At 37.6% G+C, this 22,648-nt stretch overlaps 1 protein-coding gene across 1 annotated transcript in view; it reads right to left on the reverse strand.

Annotated features, from left to right (window-relative positions):
* The window catches only part of LOC142346191 (uncharacterized), a 332,292-nt gene that overhangs the window by 20,499 nt on the left and 289,145 nt on the right, over positions 1–22,648 (reverse strand). The window contains exons 11-15 of the mRNA XM_075398701.1: positions 18,398–18,736; positions 17,864–18,074; positions 17,496–17,640; positions 1,394–1,493; positions 239–1,042 (exon numbers count right to left, since the gene is read on the reverse strand). Coding sequence (XP_075254816.1) covers positions 239–1,042; positions 1,394–1,493; positions 17,496–17,640; positions 17,864–18,074; positions 18,398–18,736 — 1,599 coding nt within the window. The remainder of the gene's footprint in view (positions 1–238; positions 1,043–1,393; positions 1,494–17,495; positions 17,641–17,863; positions 18,075–18,397; positions 18,737–22,648) is intronic.

The raw sequence follows: 22,648 nt of genomic DNA on the forward strand, positions 1-22,648 counted from the left end.
GTTTCTTCTGTCATGTACCAAATCATTCCATAAATCGTCTTCATAACTAGGTATGATTAAAGTAGTATTTTTGTCATAGTACTTAAGAAAGCGCTATATCACTTATAAACCTTAAATCGTACACGGGAAACGAGGTTAGTACAACACTCCATTTAGCGACTATGATTAACTCAAAGTTATTAGTGACGTGACGGCGGGATACGATTCTTCACACGCACGGTGCCTCCGTGTAACTTGCCTTCTTCCTCGATTATAGGGGTCAGACCTCCACACATTACTGGGTCTTCATGTGTCATGAAGAACTGTTGATGACCTTTGCTAACAGTTGTTGACGAATTTGAGCTTTGATGCTGGACAGTCATTCCAGTTGGAAGAGAGTACATGAACATTGGGGACATACTACCATCTTCATCGATTTCATACTGGCCTTCGACGCCCTGGTTATTCATTGTCACAACTTTATATTGGTGTTGGTAAGTTACCGAGTGCTGAGGGGATGATGATACTGCAGAACCGGCGATGAAAGACGAAATGTCAAAAGATGCATCACTCTCACAAGAAAACTCATTGAAGCGGTTTGAGTCGTTAAATGCCATCGTATCAGAAAACATGGACACGTTACCATCACACTCCGAACTGTTATTAAACTCATAACGAAACGAGTTATTAACTTCACTACTATCTGATACGTTGTTATAGTAAAAACCGGATGCGGTCGAGCTGTCAAGCGGAGACACGTTATAGAACTCGTTCGAAGATGCATTTAAAAGAGGGGAAGAGTTCAGACCAGGTAGGTCTTTACTGTGAGGTGAGCTTTCAAACGGTTGCTTGGAGGTTATAACTTTATTACTACTGTTGCTACTAGTATGAACTACAGTAGTACTTCGTGAGGAGGAGGAACCGGATCCTGGTTTCTTTTTGGCCCAGTTGGCTGGGTCCTCGAAGAGCATTGTCATCATGCTAGGTGATGGTCTGCTGAGACAGGCCTCAATTTCTAGCTTTTCAGACTTAGCACTTGCTGCTTCATTTTGCTCAATGGCACCTGAAAATTACCTATTCAGTCTGAGAAATATTTTTTAACTATTAGCCAACTCAATACCATGAGGAACAATTATGACAACGCTCATTATGCTGAAACTTTAAAAGAAACAAAATTTTCTCGGAGTTGTAATACAAAAAAAATGAGGGCAGGTTTTAAATTTGATACGGACTGCCTCTACTAGAAATAATGCGTATTTCAGAGCCGTAGTATTATGAATTCTCTCAGAATTAAGAACCTGATAGACGGACGAATACTTGATATTTCAGCTTAGAATTTAAGTTTTTATGGCAAGAAAACAGTAAAGCTAATTGCGAGTCTGAAGGCTAAATCCTATAATGATTTATAACATACCTGACTCGAATCGTGACAAGAGATCCTTGGCCTTGCCACTCTGTACATCTGAAGTCGTTTCACTTCTGATTACCGTACTGGTCTCTGACTGTACAGAGCCCTAAACAAAACCGAAACTTTTTGCTAACAAAAAAAGATTGACGGCGGACGAATTGCTCTCAAACCGCACGCAGATGTCAGTTGTAGCCGGCTTCTGTTCAGCTGCTTAAAATTCTGAATAAGCACCTTAGATCGTGAAAAAATCTTAAGTCAAGGGCAAAAAGTTACTCGCTAAGTCAAATGGTGAGATAAAAAATCGATCGTGCTAAGAAGTGCATAAAAAGACTAACAGGACAAACATAATTACTACAAAATTCTTTCCTCGTCGAATTTGTAAAGCCGTATACTTATAGAATAGTTAAGTTAGGAGACCATCTGGGAGAAATGCATAGTGATTAACATAGCCGGCAGACTGCCGGAATAGCTGCGAAAGAATAGACCTGCGTACCATATAATAGAGATAGAAACAGATACAGATCTAAATTGAAAAAAAAATCGACGCCGCTCAAAAAACTAGGTAAAAAACATTCAGCAATAAATTAATAAAGCTTGTTAAAATTCATCCCGCAGAAGCCTCTTACTGGAGACCTTTGTTGCACATATGAGTTCCTTTGACCTTCAACAAACTCAAATTAAACTTAAGTTTTAAAGTGCAAAAGTCATTTTATTGAGTGAGGTAAGTCACTTGTGATCAAACTCTAATCACGCAAAAAATTTTTTGCTAAAGAGAGTGCGAAATGACGGCACGCGCGCAAATGCCGTTAGTGAGAGGAAGTCATTGAGAAAATTTTTCAGCTTTGCTGTGTCAACAAATGTAAAACGAAGAAAGAGCGTCAGACGACGAAACAAAAAAACCAAGAGCACCGCAATATAGCTCCGCTCAGCTTACAGCTTGGCAGCTATAAAAAGAGTTTTAAGAAGTTTCACTTCGGGCGAATTGCTCTCAAACGACCGGCGTGGGTTTGGCTTCGGTAGCACCCAGCTTGGGAGAGATGCCAGCATTGGGAGGGGGCGACATGGGATGAAATAACACCATGAAATTGTCTCCTCAAAACAGTTTTGGTGAATCGATCACATTCTTAGTGACCGGTAAAGCGTGAGGATTGAAGATAACTTAATGCCCTCCGAGCGCTACCTGTTTATCCCGTTTTTGAGAACGAAAAGTCAAATGGTTCAGACAAAAAATCGTTCAGGCAATAACTGCTACAAACTTTGTTTGAGACCAAATGATCAAAACGATTAATAGATCAAGCAAATTAAAACATAGCCGGCAGATTGCCGGAAAATAGCCTCAGTGTCAAAAAGTGTTCTAATTCAGCATGCAGTTTCAGTTGGATTCTAAAACTATACTTATTTCAGCTTCTAAACTGAAAGCTAATAAGCTTTGACAACATAATTCTCAATGCCTTAATGACTGGGCTTTATCTGTTTATCCCGTATTTTGCTCTTTTGACCTTGACTGTATTCACTATCTTGCGTAATTCATTGAATGAATGGATTTAAAAACCATTCAGTTGAAACAGTGAGTGAGGTAAGTCAGAAGTCAAACGAGAGAGTCGTCACTTATGTAAGACGAAAAACGTGATCAAAAGGTAAAGCGAAATAACAAAAACATAGCAGGACAAGTCTTGAAGTACAATTCAAAGAATTTTCATTGACTAAGCAAAAAACTAGAGCTAGAACGGACTTCGAGTGAATTGGGAAAAGCATTCCCAAAAAAATCACATCAAATAAAAAACACAAAATCAAAGTCAAAAAGTGAACAAAAATCCACTAGCGAGAAAGGGAAATTTGGATCAGACAAAAAACTAGGCCTAGAACGAACTATAAATGGATTGGGCAAAATCCGATCCAGAAAATTGTAACATAGCCGGCAGATTGCCGGAAAATAGCCGCGATAGACGCTTGTGGCCTTCCATGAATTGAAACAACTAAAGAAACAAGATAGGCAGATTGACCAAAAGTCCTTTAGTAGACCACAAGATTTTTTTGGCTTAGATACTTACTGTCATTTTTATGATACCTATACGGTCTAAAAGGAAAAAAGCCCTAAAAGAGGTTTTTCAAAATTGATTTTCGAAATCAAAAACTCAAGACTAATACTCAAGAATTAAGGCATATAAGTTTGGAACTACTAAGATGCACACTATTGATCTTTAATTAGTAAATGTTCATAAAATTTAAAGTTACATAAGTGAGTTCAGAAGTCATTTTTTTGAGTGAGGTAAGTCACGCAATTGACTTAAAAGCAGAAATGAGGTCACGAACACAAATTTTAACGCAAAGCAGTAGAAGTCAATGAAATCAATGCCAGTCATATACGAAACAAAAACCTAAGCCTAGAATGAACTATGAATGGATTGGGAAAACCATTTAGAAAAAATTCCATTCTAAAAAATCGAAAAAATAAAAATCAAAGTAAAATTGCCGCATGTGAACAAAACACCACTAGTTTTTTTCAAACACCGATTCTTTATTCTACTTTAGAATTAGAGCGAAAACATTTCAGACAGCAAAATCACTTGCCTCTTCGCTCCACTTCCTGTTTCGGCGTGACCAAAATCACTACTCCAATTTAATTCAAAAATCATGCAAATGTGTGAACAAATCTTAAAAAAAGACAGCGCCCCAATTCAATTCAATTACTTTCATTTGAAAAATTCTTTGAATTGTAAAAAGAAGAGCGCCTAAATAATAGCCGTTGAGAGGCTGACGGCGGCTATTAAACAGTAGACTTAACATCAGTATCCGAGATCACCGTTCAGCAGACAATGATTTTGAGCTGACAAAATGTGCTCTGCTATATCAGGAATTTTTCAACCAAAGCGTTTTCAACTGATCACTAAAATGTTTTGAAAACCTCTAATTCTATTAGAGGAAAAATCAGAGGCTGAGCAGTCAGTTAGAAAGAGATAAGCAAGACGAAAATTTTCATATTAACAAGACAATTTAAATTGTTTTTGTCCAGGAGTAATTTTTTCAGGATTTTCAGTCCAACTTCAGGATTTTTTCCTTCCTCTCCACAGTACTTTAAGCAACCCCCCATCACGTTTCAAGGCACACGTTATTCCATAGTATATCATTGTAAAAATTTGGCACGTGCGTCTGAGGGGAGTACAAACGAGAAATTGGGGGTAAAAACGAGAAAGATCCCCAATTCATAGAACTTTATTTCTTCCTGAAAACCTTCGGTCCGTTAAAAAATACTGAATACAGGAAAATGGAAAAATGAAATTGAAAACATTATATGTAGACCAACTGTTACACTAAAAGCCACTTCAGACTGAAAAAAAAACAGTTGCTTTATTGTTTTGCTCTTTTCAACTGTACTAAATCAAAACATATCTTGCGAAAATGAAAAGTGTCCTGCTACCAAAGAACCTGTATTTTATTTGTAATAGATACTACCAACGAGCATTAGGCTTACATTTAGTGACCAGTAAAAGCAAAACAATACAATAACAGGCCAGAAATTGCTAAAAAAAATAGCTTTAAAACCTGAGAATTAGCTGAAAATACCTTCAAATTAGCGTAAAACTCCTTTTATTTACCAAAATTCTCCGAGTTCGATATTCTAACAAAACAACCTTAAAACTATAACTCTAGTCTGAAATAACCTCTTAGACAACAGAGAAGTTTCAAAAAACAAAAAAGCTCTTGAAAAAGCCGCACGTGAACAAAAAAAATTGCTCGCTTAGCGAAAATTTTTTCAAACTAATTTTCTCGCTCTGTTTCAAAAGAAGGCATGACAAAAAAACCACTCGTTTCTCCGCTCTTCGAATTTGTTCACTGAAACCGGTTTCTTGCTCTCTCACTTATAAAAAAAAACAGAAAACCATAAAGCCTCTTCGAGTCTTAATAAGGCCGCTTAAATAGCTGGCTGAGAAAATGAGTGAGGCAATTAAAAACAGAACAAGAGATTCATCTCGAAAAAGCCGAAAAACCTTTAGTGAAAAAAAACTAGAGGACAAAATCAAAGAAACCTGTAAAATATATTTAAAATGGTCCCTAAAAATTGTAGCCTCTCAAGTAGGTGTCGCCGACACACTTTTAAAAAGTTTCCGCTACTTCGTTGAACACTAAGACGTTATCAGAACGCACAGGAAAACACTTAAAACTTGAGAAAGTAGTAAAAACTTTAAAAACGGCAGAATTGATTTATTTACTTCAAAGAAGAATTTGCCATCAACAAACGTTTAATAACTTTTAACCAACCCTTAATAAATAATTGAACATTAAACAACAATCTGAAAGGCCGAAAAGCAGTAAATAGGCAAGAAAGGTTGAAAAACAGCAAAAACAAATCAAAATTTAAAATTTTCTTTAACTAAAACAATCTTCAAATGATAAAAACAATCTAAAAGGGCATGAAAACCTAAAAGAAAACTAATTCCTAACAAAATTACTTTGGACACTGAAATTTGAAAAGAGTAATAACACGGCGACATCACAAAATAGCTCCAGATTGCATATAAAACTCTAATGTGATTGAGAAGCTCAAAAAGCTCCCAAACATAATTACTTGCTAATATGGTTTAGAACAACCACTTTACCCAAAAAAGTAAAGTGAACACCAAAAAATTGCTTCGAAAAAGCCGCTCGTGGTCAAAATATTTCGCTCACTTACCAAAAATTTATTCACACCTGCTTTTCTGGCTCTCTCAAAAAACGGCATGAACTCAAAATCACTCTAACTTCTCTCTGCTCTTCAGTTCAAAAGACTCTTGAGCAAAAGACTTAGTTTCCACGTGCGGCATTGACGGTTACACCCTGTTTTAAATCGCTCAACAAATTATCGATAAAAAAGACGCTCCACCAATACTCTTTGAGTCGTGAAAAAGACAGCGCCCACTACAAATTCTTTGAAATGTATAAAAACATAGTTTGAAAAGTCATTCAGTTACAATTCAAAAAAGTGAATTGACTATTGACCTGACAGTCAAAATTTTTACAGACCCATCAAATTTAGACAGTCAACAAAGCCCATTACCCTAAATTTGCAAAATAAACATGTAAAGCAAAATAAATTTTTCAAAGGATCTAGCGTTTTAAAAAACAATCATAGAAAAGCCTTATGAAAGTATTGACTCTAAGTATCCTTAGATTGAGTACAAGATAAAAACAACCTTGCGGGTATCGCAAGCACAGGCAAAGCATTAATGAGCCAACAAACGAAAGAACATTGCAAAAATCAGAATATTTTTGAAAGTCAGTGGCATCAAATTAAGAAAACCACATAGCTGCAAATCGAAAACTTTATCCACAACATGAAAACAATTTAAAGTAATAAAAAACCGTTTGAGCAGTTCAAATGACTGAAAAACGGACAATAGAACCACAAATAAAGGCAAGATTCACAAATTCACTCAAATTTTCGAAGAAAGCGGTATTTCATTAAAAAATTGTAAGCTAAAGATACTGCGAAAAAGCTACCAAAATTACACTGCAATAGAGGACCAATCAGACCTTAGTTTTGCGATTAAGCGATAAGACCACAAGAACAGTCAAAATCAAAAACAGCCGATATGAACTGGAGCAACTAACAAGATTAATTTCTGCCTCATTAGCTGGCAAGCAATGAAACTTATATTTATTTTCCTAAAAAGAGTAAGGAGTTCTTTCGTCTAATAGGTTTTAATAATTGCAAAAAGGACCCGCTAATCGATTTTAATCTAGCAAGAAGGGAGGGGCTCAAAAAGGCAACTAACCATTAGAACAAGTTTATCGCTTTTCATAGGGCTCGCAAAAATTCAAATGAAAAAATAAACACCCGGCAGATTGCCGGAAAATTGCTGCCGTTGATTCCCATAACCAAGATTGAGATTGAATGAAGAGATAAAACTAAAATGATTTTTGTACACAAACAATTTTAACGTGCAAACTATATTGATGTCATTTTGGAGCTGAATATACTCCTGTTTCGCAGTGAAAGGACACAGGCGCTAGTATCAATATCAAACATAGCCGGCAGATTGCCGGAATAGCTGCGAAAAAATAGACCTGCGTACCATATAATAGAGATAGAAACAGATACAGATCTAAATTGAAAAAAAAATCGACGCCCCTCAATAAAAAGGTAAAAAACATTCAGCGATAAATCAATAAAGCTTGTTAAAATTCATTCCGCAGAAGCCTCTTATTAGGGACCTTTACTGCACAAATGCATTCCTTTGACCTTGAACAAATTCAAATAAAACTTAAGTTTTAAAGTGCAAAAGTCATTTTATTGAGTGAGGTAAGTCACGTATGATCAAAATCTAATCACGCAAACAAACTAAAAATTTTTGCTAAAGCGAGTGAGAAATGACGTCACGCGCGCAAATGCCGTTAATGAGAGGAAGAAGTCATTCAGAAAATTTTTCCGCTTTGCTGTGTGAACAAATGTAAAACGAAAAAAAAAGGCGTCAGACGACGAAACAAAAAAACCAAGAGCACCGAAATATAGCTTCACTCAGCTTACAGCTTTGCAGCTATAATAAGCATTAGGGATAGAAACTCAGTACAAAGTTCGAGCAACGGGCATCTAAAATTGGGCTTTATGGAATTATCCCGTTTCTATTTCTGACTTCGTTTTTTGATACTGACTTTGTTCAATATTCTGAATTGCGTTGCTGAGCAATTGCTATTTAATAACACTTCAATAGCAGAATGAGAGAAGAGTGAAACTAGCCTAGAGAAGTTAAAAAGATTTCACGTAAAATGTTGAATAAGCTGTGAACTAAGGTAAAGCAAAAAAAAAATTTGAGTACGACGAAGTAAAAACCATAGCCGGAAAAATTCCGCAAAAGACTCGAAGATACCTTCAACAAAAAGTCAACCTGTCAAACTTCTGATCGCAGTGAGCATCAAAGAAGAGAGAAAACAGTCTTAATTGAAAAATTTAACTAAATGAAAACTTAACTAAGCAATTAAAACCCAAAAAATCATTCGATTAATTTTTCAATTTGTACAACTACAAAGCTAAAACAATATCTCAAGTAATCGAGACAATCTAAATGCTAACACAAATTCGGACAAGACAAAAAAAGCACAAAAACATCTCTTATTTTGAAAAGACAGCAAAAAAACTATTTTTTGCAATTTTTTGTCAACATTCAAAGAAACAATTTGCTTGGTAAAAAAGAACATGGATTTTAATTGTAATAGAAACTGCCCGCTATCATTAGGCTTAAAATTAGTAAAATGTAAAAGCAATAAAACAAACAATAATAGGACAAAAAAATCGCTAAAAGAGCCTGAAAACCAGAGAATTAGTTCAAAAACCTTCAAATTAGCTTCAGATTAAGAACATTCAAAACCCCATCAAAGCAACCTGAAAATTATAAAATCAGTCTAAGATAATTTTTAAGACAACAAAGAAGTTAGCAAAAAACAAAACAACAGCTGGAAAAAGCCGCACGTGAACAAAAACAATTTGCTCGCAACTTTTCCACACCTTCAGTTATCGCTCTATTTCAAACGGAAGTATGGTACCTGTGTATCACATGACCACTCACAAGTGTAGTGAATTAATACACACTTAAACGCAGTACGTATTTAGCCTTTGTTTCCATTGATGATTCAAACGTCCCACGATTGATTGCATCAGTGACTGGTAGCTGTGACCTTGACCACAGTTAATACACTGGCAGGGAACTGACTAAGCGCAGTTCTGCCTAACGTTGAATGGAGTAGTTTGCCACTGAACCTGTTCTTTATCGAATCATCTGATAGCTTATCCGACTAGCGTACAGTATACGTGTATGACATAGCGCAGTCAGACTCAGCAGGACCCACGACACTAGGTCTTGAACCATTCTGGGAAAAGCCCAACAGTAACCCACCCATCTCATGTGAGAAGTGGAGAAGTCAAGTCAAGATGGCTCTCGTCGCTAAGACAAACATCAAACTGGATGAATTCCTCAAAGCGACACCGACTGAAGTCATTTACCCCCCCCCCCCGCCGCCGAACCTGTAGAAAAACAAGCCGTCCAAAACCCGACACAATGGAAAGGGAGCGATTAACGATGTACCACCACGCAATAGCCAAATGGAAGAACGATTGCAACCAGATTGATAGAATAGGCGTCTTGTGCTGCGATAAACCATGGGACACGGCAGATAGAAATGCCAAACCACTTATCTAGCTCAGTCTTGGAATCCAAAGAGAAAAAATGCACGCAATGTAGTTCCCCCACACAAACATGGAGACAAAATCAACTTTAGCAAAATGGGACGAACTCGAGCAAACCTTCATCCGCCCAAGATATGTCACTTTCGACAGATAATTGCTGTAAATCCGCAAAAAACATTGGAGCAATTTCACTCAGCACTAAGATCCCTAGCCGAACATTGTCAACTGTCTCACCTAGAAGACGAACTGCTACGGGACATATTCACTGCTAACAAGATCGACCAGGAAATCTAAAAAGAGCTACTGAAAACGAGCCTCAGCCCAAAAGAAGCTCTTGAATTAGCAGTGAGTTTAGAATTAGGAATAAGAAGCCAGATAGCAATTCAATGAAGACAACAAACAGACTCGCCCAACACCCCTTTCATCGGCCGGGAAGAACCCATCATGGAAATTTCAAGTTCACGCTATCGCGGTTCAGGCAGACCAACAACGGCACCACGCGGACTAACTAGGGGGAAAAGACTCACAAATAACAACAGCACACCCCCAAAACACAATTGTAGAAACTGTGGGCAACCATGGGAAATTAATCACAGGGTCAAATGTCAGGCAATAGGTCAAACGTGCCGCAGATGCAATAAACCTAACCACTACGCAAAGGTGTGCAGATGGAACTTGAATCGACAACAATCCCAGAGGTCCATGAATGAAGTCAACAACCGAGGCATCAAAAAATTGTCCCAAGGAATCAAAATGATCTCCCTAGACCCTGATATTCACTCCATGTATGAAGACTCCGCAGAAGACTATTCTGTAAACATGATGGATATAGCACATTACCCAACAACACGATAAAAATTACACATACAATATAGACATAGCAAATTTTGGGTCATGTTGGATTCAGGAAGCTCTATCAGCATAGTAACTGAGCAAAGGACAGAGGCGAGAGACAGCAACACGGTGGAGCAGAACAATAAATCCAGTACAACTAAGAAGCTATACCGACACCCCAATAAAGAATCTGGTGACACTAATGACATCGAATGCAACGAATGCAACGTATCTGGGGACACTAATGACATCTGTGACATCGAATGCAACGGATGGAAAGCAGGCCGAGCGGACATCATTGTAGTACCCAACAAACATCGAGCAATTGTCGGGAGAGACTTATTCATACCCCTAGGATTCCCCAAACTTAGAAGATAAGAACATTAACTCAATCGACATACCTCCAATATGCCCAATTAAAAAGTATAGCAATAAAATACAAAAACCTAAACACTGGACTAGGACTGTCAAACAACCATAAGGTAAAATCACACTTCAAAACCAAGTAAACCACTGTCCATCAAAAAGGAATATGAGTCCTATTACACTTAGAAACGCATGTGGAAAAAACTCGGCGGTAAACATCGACAAATGTCATTTCCTAAAAAAAACCATGGCTCGGATACGAAATAGATGAAAAAGGTATCAAACCAATCGTCTCTAAGACACAACCAGTTCTAAACTTAAAGCCACCAACGATCCACAAACAACTTGAGTCATTCTTAGGAACTGTTCATCATCTGACAAAATTTATACCGACCTCAACAACTCTTTCGAGAATTCAGAGACTAACTTCAAAAAGATACAAAATACATATGGACAGAACACCACCAACCACTATGAAAACATCAAGAACTGTATTAGGAAACTAACTGAAAACACACACTAATTGACAAAACAGAAGACCAGAGTCAAAACAGATGCCTCAAGTGCAGGAGTAGGAGCAGTCTTAGAAGAAGAAGAAGCATGTAACGGTTGGAAAACCATATCCTACGCCTCTCGATTCTTAAACAAAGCACAAGAAAAGTATAGTATAAACAAACTGGAACTGCTAGAAGTCGAATGGGCGCTAGAACATTTTAAACATTACTTACTAGGACATCACATTAAAAACGGACCACAGTGCACTCCAACGGATCCTTAAAGAAAGAACGAGCAAAATTCACCAGAGCGGCCTAAATAGATGGTTCAATAGATTGATCCCATTTCATTTTAACATCGAAAACAGAGCAGGCAAAAAATGGGACTAACAGACTATTATGTCTCGCAACCCCTCAGAACTAGCTAAACCACTAAGCACATACGATGAAAATTTTATAATCGCCCAAATAGTCATACACGAAACACTTCAAATCATACGCAAAGGGGGTAGAATGAGAAAACGCCAAAACAGGCAACCAATCAACAAAGAGCCAAAAACGCACAACGATTCCAACAAAAAATCCAAAACCCTCGAATCGTCCCGCGATTCCGAACAATTAATAACATCCGATAATATCAAGCGACAAAGGGGAAGACCAAAAAAGTAATGATGGAAACGTCCAGCGACTCCAAACAAATCAAAGGCAACAGCCAAAAACACGTCAAAGACAAACAAACCACAAAAGGAGCAATTATAACTTGCGCATCTCAAAACCAAACTAAGACACAAACAAGCACACCGAATAATGACGTCGTAACAATAGACAAGGCACTCAACAAACGATAACAAACGCGCATTTGCCAACTTACGCATCTACCGCACAACAGCTCGCTATTAACAATCAAACGAATTGCGATAAACAAATGGACAAAACAAATACAACAAAATATTCCTTCCCTTAAATCCCCACCACCGAAAAGACCATTTTCTGTGAGTAGCTACCTAAATCCAAACCCCGAAAAAGCAACAACAGAACAGGATGATCAACAGCTAACAAAATTCATGGTGTATTCAATACACAACTGATTGCGGGGATGATCAAAAGGGATACCGTCTTTCGCGAGGTAAGGGATTGCATCCTCCCCGGAGAGCAAAACAGATGAAGCAATTGAGGAAACATATACACGCCAAATGGAGGAGCCTCAGCGTCAACAACGGCTATACCCTAGTAGACAACAGACTGGCCATACCCAACGTTATGAAGGAATCAGTCATGGACGTCCTTCACTCAACGCACCCGGGAGCGTGGGGGGTGACTGAGCTCGGGCAACGCCTATTGTGGCCATTCGTCAATCGCGACCTAATCAACAAAACAAAAACATGTCAACCCTGTACCAAAATTGGTAAGAATTTAAAAAGCATAACAAGAAAACCCAATTGGGCACCCCCTTCCACCATGTTCAGAAGCAAAAGAAATCCAAATAAAATTTAGCGGGCCTATATTTGAGGGAGGGAAGTCTACTTCCTAGCATGCATCGACCGCTTCAAAATTCCCTGCTCTTAAACTTGTAACCAATGCAAACGGCCCTAACATACAAAAAATTCTAGACAAAAACATCACTCAACACGGGGTACCCCAAACAATTAGGTTAGACCAAGCCAGACGCTTAAAAAGCAATAAGGTGCAACAACTATGTACACGACACAATATCGAACTAATATACGCGCCAGCCAATGAGCATAGCCCAATCGGCTAATACAAACCATCAAACGAAAATTAGGTTGTATAAAACTCTACCCAAATCGGAGACGTTCAATATTAAACACGCACTACGAAACATATCCTACGAATTACGCACATGTAGAAAGAAAACTCTAAAATATCCCCCTGCGAAGCCTACTATTGTAGAAAAGCAAACACTGCATTAACGAAGGTAACCGCAAATCCCAATAAAAATGATTTAAATTGGTCAAACACCCTGAAATATTATTTAGATGAAACATCATAGGCGATCAAGACCTAATCAGCCAGTCCTCGTTCGACCGGTGGTACAACGAGGATCTTGATAGCGACGCCGAAGTCCGGGAAGCCACCAGTCCGCCTGAGACCGGTGGTACAACGAGGATCTTGACAGCGACGCCGAAGTCCAGGAAGCCAAGCGGAGGAAACTTCAAGACCAAAAAAGACAACAGCGAGGTCCCCAGAACATTTCAGCTTCCTTCAGCCACAATCGAGCAACCGATAGCAAGACACAGCCCCCGAAACCAACTCGCACGAAAGACACTAGCGGCATCGAGAAATAAGAAACAATTATAAGGCATATACGAAGATATACCTGAAGGAGCTGCACTCATCAAAACCACCCACTCCACCCTGACAATCAAAGTTCCCGGTCAGCGACAGTCCTCAACAATTCCGACGTTGCCAAACGCGGAGCATCTGAACAGATGCAGATCCCCCTCATTAACTTTGCGGCAAGAAAAACCGTCCGCAATCACAACGCCAAATTTATAGAGAACGTGGAAACACATGCACAAGAACAGAATAACAAAATTCTAGGTCAACGAACCATCTTAAAGAGAGAAACTCAAGCGTCCGCAACAGACAGAAAGGCCAAGTCAAACCTTTCGAAAGTCAACCGTATCAAAATCCCACGAAAGAAATGCTAACAACCATCGCCGAAGAAGGGCTCTCCAAAGAAGAGAAAGTATTCAACCGCTTCTTCACAAGAATCGGACCACGAGCAAGACGAAGACTACCACGATACAGATGCCAGTCAGGAAATTACTGATGTCGAGACCCTACAAATGGACACACTTACGATAGATACAATTGGAGCACCCACACGACGGAGCTCAAGGAACAAGAAGACGACGAAACGGTACGGCGATACTACCCACAAGGCACGAAAGCAACTAGCATCGCCTCATACTATCGCCCAGGGCCATCCACTATCCATTCCACCACTTCGCCAACACGCAGTATTATTCCTGTTATTCCACTCCGCCAGGACATGACCGAAGCTAGCGCACCAACTCAGCACGATAATCAACCAGACCCCACCCCACAAAAGGCAACGTAAACGCGATATACACGCAAGATTCCGCGGAACGATATTTTCAGCCTCAAAAACTTTAAATTGATAGGAACATCACATGGCTCAGTCAAAACACAAATTGAAACTTTATTGATTACCAAAACTCGTGGTAACCTAAGCTTTTAGCTCATTTAACATTACGCTGCTTCATTTACTTGTTACATTTACATATTATAGCATTACATACAGTTCATTACCTCTAACTTTGCTGCTTCAAACTTTCTTTCTCTAACGGGGGAAATGTGGTACCTGTGTATCACATGACCACTCATAAGTGAAGTGAATTAATACACACTTAAACGCAGTGCGTATTTAACCTTTGTTTTTATTTATGATTCAATCGTTCCACGATTGATTGCGTCAGTGAATGGTAGCTGTGACCTTGACAACAGCTAATACACAGGCAGGGAACTGGCTAAGCGCAGTTCTGCCTAACGTTGAATTGAGTAGTTTGTCACTGAACTTGTTCTTTATTGAATCATCTCCTGATAGTTTATCCGACTAGCGTACAGTATACGTGTATGAGAGAAGGTATGAACAAAACAAACACTGTCTTTTCTCCACTCTTTGAATTTGTTCACTGAAACAACTTTTACAAACTTTATTCACTCCCTGAACTTCCCGTTTTCTTGCTCCCTCACTTATAAAAAAAACAGAAAACCATAAAGCCTCTTAAAACTATAAAGTCTTAAAAAAAAGGAGCACTATAACAGCAGGCCCAGAGGCTTAGGCGGCTATTATTTAACCTATAAAAATTTCTGAATTTAAAAAACATAGCCGACAGGTTGCCGGAAAAGCTGAGACAGAATAGACCTGCGTACCATATAATAGAGATAGAAACAGATACAGATCTAAATTGAAAAAAAAAATCGAAGCCGCCCAAAAAACTAGGTAAAAAACATTCAGCGATAAATTAATAAAGCTTGTTAAAATTCATTCCGCAGAAGTCTCTTATTAAGAACCTTTACTGCACATATGAGTTCCTTTGACCTTAAACAAATTCAAATTAAACTTCAGTTTTAAAAAGTAGGTCATTTTATTAAGTGAGGTAAGTCACGTATGATCCAAAATCTAATCACGCAAATAACCTAAAAACTTTTGCTAAAGCGAATGAGAAATGACGTCACGCACGCAAATGCCGTTATTGAGAAGAAGACGTCATTCAGAAAATATGACCTTTTCAGCTTTGCTGTGTGAACAAATGTAAAACGAAAAAAGAGCGTCAGACGACGTAACAAAAAACATAGCCGGAAGAATTCTGGAAGCAACTCGAAGTGTCAAAACTTTCCGAACAAAACCGTAATTGCAGCGGAATTCACTAATTTTTGTATTAGACCATTAACTCACTACCTCTCCAGGTCTGCTCTAAAATTCGGTGAAACTTAAACCACTGTCACCAAGAGAAAAAAGCAGCAAAATTTTATATTATTGAAAACCTTTCATAACGTTACAAAGGTCCAAAATAATAAGGATGGTCAAAAAAAACGATAGGCTGAAAAAGCTGACAGGGCTATCAATTGCCTCAAATAATTCATGATTCAATGTCAAAAAGAGCCCGAAAGCAGACGGCAGATAATAATCGTAGAAACTAAGTTAAATCTTTTCAAAAAAGAAAGCTCAAATTTAAGAATCTGAAAACATCTATAATTACACCGCAATTATACCTTCGAATCATTGCAATTAACACAAAAAACAACACACACTTGTTCTTTGTTGTACATATGCTAGACAACATGATTTCATACTAATTCAAAAATTAAATTGATCAGATAAGCAGCAGAAGAATATTCAAATGCAAAAAATCGTTTAAACTAATACCAAGGCCGGAAGAAAGTTGCAAAATAGTCATAAGTGGAAAATTTGGAAAAGACTTGCTATCAAACTCTCAGTACTGCCTTATGTTGAATGAAATCAACTGCAAACCAAAGAAATGACAAAAATCTAAAAGGCTGAAATCATTCATTTTAACAACTGAAAAATTCAATATACCGAAAATAAAGGTAGGTGCCAGGACAAAACTAGAATGCTACTAACTAGAATGTGAAGAAAATGGGCACAAAGTAAGGAACACCGTAATAAAAAGACATTCTTGATTTTTGAAAGTTGAAAATCAATTTAAAAAAATCAAGAAAAACGAATACATTTCATTAAAAAAAACTAGGAAAAGCAGAATTCAGAAATACGAAACATTGAAACATTTTGCAAAAAATGGTCAAAACATTTTAAAACTGCATTTATGAAAAAGTTTTAACTTGTTATTCAAAAACTTAAAGCCAAAAACTGATTGAATTTTCATTGAAACGAAATTGAAGTCCCTCTTTTTGCACAAAAAGATTATTTCTAGTAATTAAAACCAAAATACAAAAAGAATTGACAAAAATCGGAAAAAACTACCAAAATCGGATTAGCATATGTGAAATTTTATAAAACAAAATTACATCGAGGTAGAAAGAGGCGTTGAGTATCTGAATTATCAAAGAGAAGTTGCACTATTAACTGATTTTTGACAAAAAGACGGTTAAAAGATCCAAAAATGAAGAAATTAATAGAAACAAGCCAAAAAACAACTTTAAAATCAACATTATTTGCCAGTTTTCAACTTGAAACGCATTAACAGGCTCTGCAAAACATTGTGGCATCAATTTCCGGGGTTGACATTTCAATATAGTATCGAATAAAATTTATTTCTACAAGAAACCAAATTAAAAGCAAAAAAATAGGGCCACTTAGACGAAAAAACGATTAAAAACGGTTATCTATATGTGCCATTCAGTCAAAAACTACTTTTCAAAGTCAAAAAGACATTCACTAAACGCAGCGCATGATCAAAAAACTTCTCTCGCTTAGCAAAAATCTGTTCACCAAGACAACTTTTCTCACTTTCGCTTTTAGGTCAAAATGCCGCGAGAGGTCAAAATTCGCTTTTAGGTCAAAAATCTACTTCCTGCAAAAAAAGACCGAGAGAAAACCAATACTCCTCTTCGAGTCGTAAAAAACCAAGGACACCGCAATATAGCTCCGCTCAGCTTACAGCTATAAAAAACACAAACTTGCACTTCCAAAGCGGTAAAGAAAAATCATAAATGCTCATGATCATAGGACCCAAAACTTTTTTCCTTCATCGCACTACGAAATTATTACTTTCAGTTGACTAACATCGAACATTGCCTTGTTGGAGACACCCCGACTGGCTCTGGCAGCAGCCAGACTCTCGTCCTCGTATCCACTCTGCACAATCTGGGCACCTCCATCTCCACCACTAGAAGCTCCGCCTTCGAACAGCGCCTTCATATTCGTCCCTCTGCAACACAAAAATCAGAGAATACCAAATTCTTGATAATTCGCCAATTAATATAGACCAAATGCAGTGCAATCACTTCGAATTGCGGTAATATTTGCCAATTAAATCCACCGTTCATAAACGTCAAATTATTCAGAAAAAAATTCGGAGAAAAAATTATACCCATTGAGCAGAATATGCAGGGCTGAACTAAGTAACTGATAATAACTTCATTAGTACTAACCGTGAGGCCCTAATAGCAGCCAATTCGTCCTGTTGATTGTACCCATTTCTATTCTGAGAAGGGGACTCTGACCTCTGATTGCTCTCAAATAGACTCTTTGCAGCTGCACCTCTCCCCTGCCTTGCTGCCAGAAGGGACTCGTCTACATAACTCTGATTGGATGATTTCGATTCATCGTCATCAGTGTCACGTGTCGTGTTTCCCGAACCACCTGTTAGTCACAGTATTATTAGGTTTCAGTTTGCATTTGACGAAAGGTCGATAATTTCTGGCTTGTAATTTTCATAAGCTATATATAAGTGGTTATAGTTCGAATCATGCAATTAAAGCAAAAAGTGAATGGTTATAATTATGAAGAAGGGATGCCACACTCTTAACTCTTTTAATTTGGTTCAGTTAGTTTGATATATTGGCTACATTCACCAAGAAAACGTGTCACTTTTGCGCACCGCTTCCACCTAAAAAAGTTCCATTTACGTAAAACCTCAAAAATTCCTAGAAGCTTTTACTGTGGTGTTTGGAGTACTGGGTTACCTGCAAACAACGTCTTGGACGATATGGATCCCCGTGCCATTGCAGCTTGCAAACTCTCATCCACACTAAACTGGCTTCGACTGCTCTCTTGCTCCTTATCCGGACTGCTTTTCATTCCCCCGCCTTCGAACATACTTTTAACAGAGGCCAGCCCCCCAGAAATAGTTTCGGGCTTTTCCTTCTGCCCTAAATCTTCCTTGGCAACCTCGCTGTCCATACTAGCAGAGTTAGAATTCACTACGTTGTTTTGATTCTTGTCAAATTGAGCTCTAAGTTGGCTCGCACTTCTGCAAAGTAGAATTTCGTCCGAGTTTATTTTCTGGGACTCCGCGCGTGTAACTGAAAAGCCCACCACTGTTCAGTTTCTGTTTTTTATTTAAAAAGAAGCTAAATGTTCTATAAGGAAATAGTTTAAACACAGTGGGCTAGAATACAATAAAAGGAAAAGCTGGTGTTTTAAACAGTCAAAACCATCATCAAAATTTGCGTGCGCTATAAACAGGTAAGAATTAGCATTTAATACAAGAGGGACAGGAAAAACGCTTTCACCAACAAACAAACGCTGAAAGCAACAGCAATATTTTGTGTTGAACGTTTGATAAGTTACTTAAAGTACAAAAAAAAGACACAGAAGAGTACCCGATTAAGTTCACAACAGATAGCATCGCATATTTAACCGACACAGGAAATCAGTCACAAAAAGCGGTTGTATTTTTAGTTGGAAATCGTCAAATCTCGATTCTATAGCGCCACTGATGCGGTTTCTCTCAGCCCACAATTTGAAGCTTTTCAATAACTATTTGCTTGTAAACCTTACGGTTGAAATAGACAAAAAGATGTTTTCCTATAGATTATGATATAAACAATTAATCCAGAAAGCTGTGTGACAAGAACTGATGGACGGTCTATTCAAGACATCAAAAGAAGAGGATGAAACATCAACTAAAATATTTATAGATTTCACCTGTGTATTTGTAGCGACGAACTGAAGATATAGATAGAGAATTACGGAAAACATGACAGGTTCGAGAAATGTGAGGTTGATTGCGCCCTTCCGAAAGATTATTCTATCTGAATAGAATCAACAGGCTCCGAAAAATAAGTTTCCAGGTAAATTTCAGGCCATATAAAATAAACAAGCAAAAAATGACCGGCGAGTGATCGTATATAAATGATCGTCAATAAAAAAAAGTTTCAATTGCCAGTGAGCGCCTTGTCAAAGAACCCACTTGTCCGAGAAAAAATACACTTGATAAGAAAATAGGTCAAAACTGGTGCAAATGAGTGAGCAAATTCTGAAAGGCAGTGGAATAATTTGTATCAAAAAATGACTGTTAGAATTATGGCGCTATAACAACGATAGCGTCGAGACATAAACAGCCATTACATTGCCTAAACAGGTACGATATCTTTGTAAAAGATAAAAACCCTTAGGTTCATTAAAATGTACAGGCAATGTCAACCTCTGAACTGGTTTTGGTAATGTTTTAGATATCAGTTGTCCGGTCAGACCTATACGCATTCAGAACAATGATTCAGAACAACAGACTGAAAACCTAACAACCGCTGGACCAAATTTTCTCCAACGACTGGAGGTGCCGTAATTAGCTCAATTGATTAAAGTATTTTATTTGAATTATATTTGAGTGAAATTAAATTTCATTTTGTATGAATGATATTTGAGTCAGAGAATTAATTATATATTTTAACAGATCAAGTGTTTTCACAAATTTGCTTTCACATTATAGAGGGTTCAAAATACCCCCTCCCTTGAATAGATCATCCATAATTGAAGTTCGGAATAATCAAACTCTGATAAGCAATAGTTTATATTCCATGGATGCCAAGTTTCAATGGGTTGATAAGCTTTTCAATAGAATCCATACAAGTTACCCGTACCATAATAATTTTAGTTGAAAATTGAGGAAAAAACCTATATAAGCGTCATAAAGTAAATCAACATTGACATTTCAGATGTTTCAATATCGTAAGATGTGAAATTTTTTGGAAAATATTAGGTTCATCTGTTTTCTAACATAAACCAAGTACATTTGGGGCATGAATCGCATGTTGCATAGTTCGTCGATAAACTGCATAACTTTTGTACTAGAAAATTGTCTTTTATGCTCATTTTGACAACATTTCTAATTAGATGTACACGACAGTTTGGTGGAGCTTGCCGAGCCTGGCTAACAGTCGCATCAGCTCACCGCTTCATGTTTTTAACTAAAACTCGAATCAAGCCCTTTTTCCGGTTGGTCCGCTCGTATCTTTGTATCAATTTCATTGAAATACAGTAAGTCAATATAGTCTGATAAAGCCCTTACTCAAAGACACTTTCATCCAATCGAATATTCTACTGTACCACTCAGTAAGTTTTTTATCACCTTGACGCGAAGTACATAGTTCGTTGAAAACTTGTTGTTAACTGGTGTTTGGCCAGCAAACAAGTGGGCTCGAGTACAGAATTTCATCTCACTGGACATTAACGTAGGTGGTCGAGTAGTGAAAATTGCTTCAGTTCGTACTAGTAAGTGATTATTTCAGTGTGAGAAATTGCGTGTCAACTCTCAATCCAAGGTTAAAAGCTTGACGTATCTGCCTACTCCAATATTCCGCCGAAGTGAAGCGATACCCTCTCCAAGCCTTTTTGTGAGGACATATTTGAAGATCTAATCATCTGTTTTTTTTTGGTTTTCAGGGAGCCTTCATGTTTCATGATGTCATTTTGCTTGAATTGGTTTGTCCGACAAAGGCTCTATGTTTCTTTCACAGAAAAACTTATGTAATTTCTTAACTCTCCGAAATAGGTTAGCCAACGAAAATCTATTTTAAAAGTAATATATTCACACAGTGAGTATCGAAATCGCTTGATCACAGAAGCAAGGAAAAAAAATAAACAATTCATTGCATGAGACATTAAACACTGAATAAGATGTGTTAATGTTAGGTCTCTCAAAGCTTACTTAGATTATCCGGTATTCTAGCACCCGCCCTAAGTATTGAGTCTCCTCTGACAATTCTTTGACTTACAGAAGCATTGCTAACCCATCACAATGATCCAAAAGCTTTTCTACTGCATGGCAACACGAGTTATCTAACCAAAAGCAGAGATGAAAGAGGAGGTGGTGTGACGATCCACGCCCACGAGGGCGCAAAAACTTTAAAAGAGTAAACCATTAACCAAGCGGAGTCAGTCTGTTGTCGCTTAGATTTCAAAGGCCATGAACTACGCAGAGCTGTTACGTAAGTCAAATTGAGACAAAATGGACTTTATCGGAGAACTAGATTCCATTCTTGAAGATATTACCTCAGCTGAAGAGGCCTTTATACTTTCAGGGGATTTCAAAATAAACACCCTAGCAATTAATTTTTTAGTAAAATATTCAAACATCAGCTCTAAGTCATTTCATTTACCAAAAAGATTCCAACTCGTGTCACTGAATCTTCACCAACGTGTCTGGATCATTTCTTTTATCAAAACAATAGTGATCCAACAGTTGAATTCTAGAAAAAAAAAAACAAAATATTTATCAATACCCAATTAACAATGCAGACCCCATTATATCGCCAGCAAGTTATTCGACCTCCTTTTCCCCTTATACATCGTTTTTACAAACGGAAAAAAATGCTTAATCTCATTTAATAAACACTTGAGATGTCCTCAAATTCGGCTTCAGTTGCTAAGGTTTTTTCTTTAAATGAGTCATTCGATTTGTTCAAGGAATGTTTTCTAAGTATCACCAACAAATATTACATTGTAAAAATTACATCTTCGTTAGGCCTGCAGATTCCGACTAATCTTATTGACGGATCCTTTAGGCAAAGACGAAATCAAATCCTTCTCAAAAAGGTTATTCCTACTCAAAATAGTGACTCAAGATCAATTGAAAATAAATAGATCAACATCTTTGCTAAGTGTTTGGAGTAAGATATTCGAGAAGGTAATGTTTAAAGAAGTTTGTCACTTCCCTGAGAGATTAACTACTGTATTGCGAACAGTAAAGTTTTCAAAACAAGTTAGCACATCTGATGCATTGGTTGAACTCACGGAAAATGTACATAACTACGTTTAAAAAAGAATCTATTGTGAGTTTCCTTCTCGATTGTCAAAAAACTTTCAACTCCATCGAAGAGGACATATTACGCTTAAAACTGGAAGCTATTGTCATTTAAAAATATCATGGCAATCGAGATCGTTTTCATCCTACTAATTACATAGAAACGTGTGTTGGTTAACGGTTCCTTTTC

The sequence above is a fragment of the Convolutriloba macropyga genome, chromosome 9 (genome assembly GCF_964194025.1).
Source record: "Convolutriloba macropyga chromosome 9, txConMacr16.3, whole genome shotgun sequence".
Lineage (NCBI taxonomy): Eukaryota > Metazoa > Xenacoelomorpha > Acoela > Convolutidae > Convolutriloba > Convolutriloba macropyga.